Raw genomic sequence first — 6,394 nt, forward strand, 5'->3', positions numbered from 1 at the left:
TTACCCTTGCACATATAATAGATCCCACAATTTGCATGTTAATACCTAGAAGTCGGAACAATATCTATAAGTAGTTAAGTCGCATATGAAGATAACAAAAAAAAATCGTTGAAATTCAATGTATTGTTTAGAATCTATGAATGGGTGAAGTTAGCTATAACGATCATTGGTACACTTCCCCTAAAACATGTCAAAATGATTTATTTGTTTTAGCTCATTTTCTATATACACATGGTGCGGATAGTTATATCAAACATACCACTTCTTGTAGATTGGTTTTGCTTGATAAACTTGTTATATTAATGCTCCAAGAGATTATGCATGTGGGTAGGAAAGTAAATATATACAAAATCCTTTTCTAAAGGACTAGGAGTTTCTTTCATTGGATATTGTAGGCCTCTTGGTGGGTTTGATTATGGAATGGAAAAAGATGTCTTTTCAACTCATTAATTCAAAAAATTTAATTTTAGGGTTAGGATTTCAATTTTTCTTTAAAATAGTGGAATGGATTTTTCTATGGGTAATCTATATTAGCTATATGAGAGCAAAAATCATTTTGGGATTTTGAGGAATTTTTATCATTATAGGAGATGTCTAAAGTGGATAGTTATGTTGCTTTAAGGAGCTAACTGATTTGGGGTTTCCTATTTCAAGAATTTATGTAAGGAATCTACAATGTTGATTATAGTATTTATTATGAAGTTTATTAAATCTTTTCATAGATTTGCAAATAATGAAATTAATTTGTAATTCTGAAGAAGGTTATTAAGGATGAATTAAAAAATGTTTTTCTTTTTTCAATATGAAGAACAAAAGACTTAAGTCTATTCAATGGATTGTCAATTTTTTCATATATTTTTTAATTTGGTTGGAGATTATTTAATGTGGTGATTTACAAGACTAACTCCATGAGTTGATTCCTTTGAAAAAAGATAGTTTGAAAACATTTGATGATTCTACAGTTTTTTCTCCATGCAATCATTTGTATAAAGTCATTACACAAATGACCAAAGCTATTTGTATAAACTCTCTTTTTTATTTGCATATCCTTCCCCCTCTTGACATGTATATAAAATTATACTTAACTATATTTAATATGTAAAATAAGCATATAATTAATTATATATAAACTAAAAATTCAATATTCTATTTTTAAATATATTTAACAATTTAAAATACATTATAATATAATCAATAAATATAATTATGTTAAATATTTTTTATATAAAATAAATACAACTAAATAATTTAAATATAGTATATATTAGATTATATATAATTTTACCTTCTTTAATACTAGATTAGAAATATTCATCGCTCTCTGTTTTCACTAATATTATTATGAGAGCAAGTGGAATGAAAAATTAAGTTGAGAAGGTCCCTTATTTTAATGCTTTCTCTTCCTTATTCTTTGGATCTAGCAAGTGATAAGGGTAGAGGGCCCAATACATGCGCACCCCAACTTTGCACTTCTCAAAATCTTATGTGGATGTTTTAAAATACTCTCAATTTTGTACAACAATTTACTTGTCAAGTGCACTACTTAAAAAATAAAATAATTAATATGATACCACAACTACATGTTTTTTTGTGAAAAGTGTCCAAAATGTTTTGAAATTGTGTGAAATTGTGATAAGACCAATAGGTGTGCACTAAGTCATGTTGCTAGTGTGTTGGTGTGGCATCACATCATTGGTTGCTCTTTTAAATTTAGAGGAATCCTTTTAGGGATAAGCATTAACATGACATTTTTAGTGCACCACTATAGGACCAATTGTGTCCACCTACTTTAACATGTATTGGTATCCCTATCACCTATTGATCCCTCTCCCCTAGCAACTTGGAGTGAAATCAATGTAACAAGCTTTATTTTCTCTATGTAAGCCTATTGTTTTAAATATGTGAAATTGCCAACATGTTAAAAGTTGTTGCCATCAAATGGTGACAGATGTGTTTTTTGTCATCATGTAAAAGCTAATTTATTTGAATGTATCCACCATCCATCCTTTGCATTTTAAAGTTTTGATTGGTTTTAAGATGTTTTAATTCTTGTTACCTCCTATAAAGATAAGTGATGTAAGTGTCAATGGATCCTTGATTTGTTGATAAAGTTGAATGGTTCTTAATGAGCCCACCAAGGATCAAGTCTTGTTGAGTGCAAGGCTTTGACATCATAAAAGATGAGGTTAAAATTGTGCCCTAAATGAATTTGACATAATGGATACCCATCAATCTTTAGCTCTTTGTCGAAGAGATTTCAACCTAAGACTTGTGTTCTTCTATTGAATAGCTAAAAACAACTTTATGAATAAAAAATCTTTCTAACTGAAATTATAATTATAAAAAAAAATAAAAAAATTCCATCGTCTTGCATCGATCAGATCAATTCTTAGCCCATTGATCAAGCAAGTTAGATCGATCAATTTCATGGTGGGCACTCTTCGGCGTAAGAGAAATCATCTTTCCCCGTGCTCACATGGGCATTGTCTCAAAAGTTCACGAATGTGGGTCCCTGGAAAGAAATTTCGTTTGAAATCATGAAAGAGCAAATAAAGTCGTTTAGACATGTCTGCGCCGATATTCTTCTGCTCCATATGTTACGCTTACAGACGGACCAATCAAAGCTTTAGGCTGTTTCACACTTTCTCATACAATCTACACTCATTATCCGTGTGTCTTCAATGAAGAATTTCAACGATAAATTCGGAGAATGGAATCGTTTATTAGCTTCCAGGTTGAAAGGTTGAAATAATGCCTGGTGCAAAATGATGAGAAGGGTTGAAAGCAGTGCAAACTTGTGCGCTGCATGTGTATTAGCAGATCATGAGAGGTATGTAAAATACTCCATATATAATGTGGCCTTCCAATATATATTGATTTTATGTTGTGAGCTTAATCTTCTTTTCTTAACCAGACCGAGGGAAATCGAGGGTCCTCTCTTTCGACAGCGATGCCGACTAGTTGTTTGTTGTGCTGCGCTTATGAGTTTTGCTGCGGTGGTCACCATGTCATTGCTTAACCAGCCTCCCAAACGCTCTCACAGGCTCTGGATAACTCCTCATGATTATCACAATGCTCAACAGTTTTTTGACAAAATGGCCCCCCAATTGAACTCTGCTGAATGGAATTGCCCCTGCAAGACTTCGAATACAGTTTCCGAGCGCCAAAACGATTATCACATTGTTGATTTCTTTGTTCTCAGAGAGCACGGGGAATCGCTGCACGTTGAGACTATCCATCATTACTGCTCCACTCTCAACGATTCCTCCCATTTTAATGGATTTTACGAGTCGTGCAACGACATTTTGAGCAGTGGGTTTCAGTGGGGCGGTTGGAATACCTGGTCCGGCAAAACGCTTTACATGAATTCCATGAGAACGAGCAGCCTCAATCCAGTCGCATTCATGTACGATGCCTGTATGTCATGGGCAGGTAATCGCAACTTCTCCTGTGAAACTTTATATGTAGTCCCTTACGGAGATCTATTCTAAAACTTTTGTTTTGACTGTGCAGGAGGTTTATCGCAGGCAAGCTTCTCTTTTCTCGTCTCTCAGTTCGGAAAGAGTGGCGAGAAAACCAGGCAACTGGAGAATTTTGGAAAGGGTATGCAGGTCGCACTGAGGACGTGCTCTATTCACAGCAGTTGGCCGCCGCCCACTGAGGATTTCTACGCTGATCAAGTGATGGCCGCGGATCCAAATCTCATTAAAATGCAGCTGGGTATTGTAATGCAGTTCAATTGGACAGAATATATGGCCGTTTGTGCCCCAAGCTACTGTGAGCATTTGAGAATGAATTCAGGAGCGTGGATTTTGTTCACTGCGTTGGCTCAAATGGGAGGATTCATTTCTGTAGCGGTTTTTACTCTGCAAGCAGTGATTTGGCCAATGATCTGCTTTACAGGTGGATGGCCATCAAGTTTGACTACTGAGTCTCAAAGGCTTTGGGTAGATCGAGTATTGGCTTCACCTCCTACGTCTTTCCGTAGTCGTTTGAAAAGATCCAAGAGCGCATCATTTTAATTGCCCCACTCCGTACGACTGATTTTGTATGACGAATCGGAAAATGTAAAATTAAATGTCTAACTAGAATTAGTGCTCTCAAAAACATTGTAACTTGTCAATAATTTTTTATGAATTACTAGTGTAAATGAAATCGAAAATGGGGTGTGTAATTGATTAAGATGGGTAAGGCTAAAAGGTAATTGTTTTGGAATCTTTTATGATTAAATATATTTGACGCAATAATGACAACTTTAAATCTTAATTTTTTTTAAATTGTTCGACATTGACATATATGATTTTGAGGTATACGAAGTTGGATACATAATTATTGGGTCCTTTTCGTCAATTAGAATAATAATATAATTAGAATAGTTGAATAATCATTTTTTTATTATTTAATAATATTTTGAGGAAACAAATTTAAGTAACACGTTTGTGAATGGTGTGAAATGTAATATTTGTTATTTTTTTTTAATTATATGTAAAACATTTTATTTTAATTAATAGAATTAAAATATGTATTATTGAGGATGAGGATGACATCTTTTATAAGATCTTTGTTTAATCTATTTTTATATTTAAAAAATGTTATGGAAATAAGAGTTGTTGAGTTGACATAATTAAAAAGATGTTGACACTTTTTTTAAGATCTTTGTTTAATGTATTATTAAATATTTTGAAAATGATATGGAAGCAAGAGTTGTTGAGTTGGCATGTCCTTTTAACTCCTTTAGAATGATTCAAAGGATGGAGGTCTAATGAAGTACCTATGCACAATTGATAGAAACATGTTGCTTACAATGAAAATTCAAGATAAATGTTCGTAGCAATTTCCTACAAATGCTTTATTATATCCAAATACAGGGTAAGTGCACCAAGTTATGGTACCAAAAAGGTGCCACTTCTTACTTTTTCATAAAAATGCGTTATTGGCATGAAAAGGTCATCCAAACCTTCGGGTTGGACGCCCAAGGCAAATCCAACCCAAAGGGTTGGTATTCTCCCAAGCAAACCATTTGGCGAGTGCCAAATATGGCGCTCGCCCTATTTGGCGCTTGCCAAATGTGAAATTTTTTTTGAATTTTCACATTTGGCGTGCGCCAAATTTGGCACTCGCCAAATGCAAAATTTGAATTTTCACATTTAGCGCACGCCAAATTTGGCGCTCGCCAAATGTGAAAAGTCAATTTTTTGCATTTAGCAAGCGCCAAATTTGGCGCGCGTCAAATGTTCTGCATTATCCAATGTGAAGGTTTTGTGAGTGTTTGGATTTTTCAATCTTGACACATGTTAAATCCACCCCTGAAGGAGAATATATACATGAAATGTAAAATTTAAGTATAGCTATATAGGACTTATAATGTAGATTCTAGTTTTTAGAGGATCATATAAAATTTCAAACTTAGTCAAGTTTCAATAATCGACATGTCAAATTTCAGTAATCAACATGATCCCAATAGCATTCTTTAGCTATATATCTCACTCTCTTTATCTTCCCCAAACTCTAGACCTATCTCTCTCCCTCTCTTGTCTCTCTCGCTTCTTTATCCTTGACTCTCTCCCTCTCTCTTCTCTCTCACTCCCTTATTGTTTCTCTCCCCTCCCACTCCTTTCTCTTGGTCACTACCTATCCCTTTTATCCTCTCTCTCCCCATATCTAGGGTTGTCCCTCCCTCACTATTCACCTCACTGTCTCTCCCTCCCTATATTATTACCCACCTTTCTCTCCCCCTCTAGGTTTCTCACTTATCTAATTGTCCACCCTCTAGTTCTCTCCCCCCCTCTCCACCTTTCTCTCCCTTCTTCTTACCTCTATCTATTTATGAACTCTCTCCCTCTCTTATCTCTCTCTCTCTCTCCAAACCTTTCTATCTCCTCATTCTCTAGGTCTCACAGTCCCTCCATGTCTACCTCTCTATCCATCTCCTCTTACTCATCTCTTTGTTCTTCTATCTCTTCTATTCTCCCTCCCTCCCCTCTCCAGGTCTCTACCTTCCTTTCTTCCTCTCTCCCTCTCTATCTCCCTCTCCCACTCTCTCCTCTTCTCTCTTCCTCTCTTATTCTCTATCTTCATTGTCTAGGTCATTACCTCTCAATCCCACCCTATCTCCCCTCTATATGTTTCTCCCTCCCTTCCTCTCCACCTATCTACCTCTGCATATAGGTCACGTTACCCACCTCTCTTTATCCCCCTCTATCTATCTCACTCCTCTCTGGCCATCTAGGTTCTCACCTATCTATATGCCCCCTCTATAGTTCTCTATGTTCCTCTCTACCTCTCTCTCCCTCCTCCTTAACCCTATCCCTTTATGAACTCCCTCCTTTTATCTTCCTCCCCTAGCCTCTTTATCTCCTCTTTCCATAGGTATCTCACTCTCTCCATGTCTACC

At 35.6% G+C, this 6,394-nt stretch overlaps 1 protein-coding gene across 1 annotated transcript; it reads left to right on the forward strand.

The window, feature by feature from the left end:
* Positions 1–2,682: 2,682 nt before the first annotated feature.
* Positions 2,683–4,200, forward strand: LOC131042073 (uncharacterized). The gene is made up of 3 exons (XM_057975377.2): positions 2,683–2,830; positions 2,915–3,432; positions 3,514–4,200. Exons 1-3 carry the CDS (start codon positions 2,766–2,768, stop codon positions 4,020–4,022), a joined length of 1,092 nt encoding a protein of 363 aa, XP_057831360.1. The 5' UTR covers positions 2,683–2,765; the 3' UTR covers positions 4,023–4,200.
* Positions 4,201–6,394: the final 2,194 nt, after the last annotated feature.

This window comes from Cryptomeria japonica, chromosome 7 (assembly GCF_030272615.1).
Source record: "Cryptomeria japonica chromosome 7, Sugi_1.0, whole genome shotgun sequence".
Taxonomy (NCBI): Eukaryota; Viridiplantae; Streptophyta; class Pinopsida; order Cupressales; family Cupressaceae; genus Cryptomeria; species Cryptomeria japonica.

Bases quoted from the DNA above. Each gene is read 5' to 3' on its own strand.
- LOC131042073 (XM_057975377.2), top strand. From the start codon at position 2,766: ATGATGAGAAGGGTTGAAAGCAGTGCAAACTTGTGCGCTGCATGTGTA. The intron at 2,831-2,914 runs GTATGTAAAATA...TTTCTTAACCAG, and splicing joins GTATTAGCAGATCATGAGAG to ACCGAGGGAAATCGAGGGTC. The intron at 3,433-3,513 runs GTAATCGCAACT...TTGACTGTGCAG, and splicing joins TGCCTGTATGTCATGGGCAG to GAGGTTTATCGCAGGCAAGC.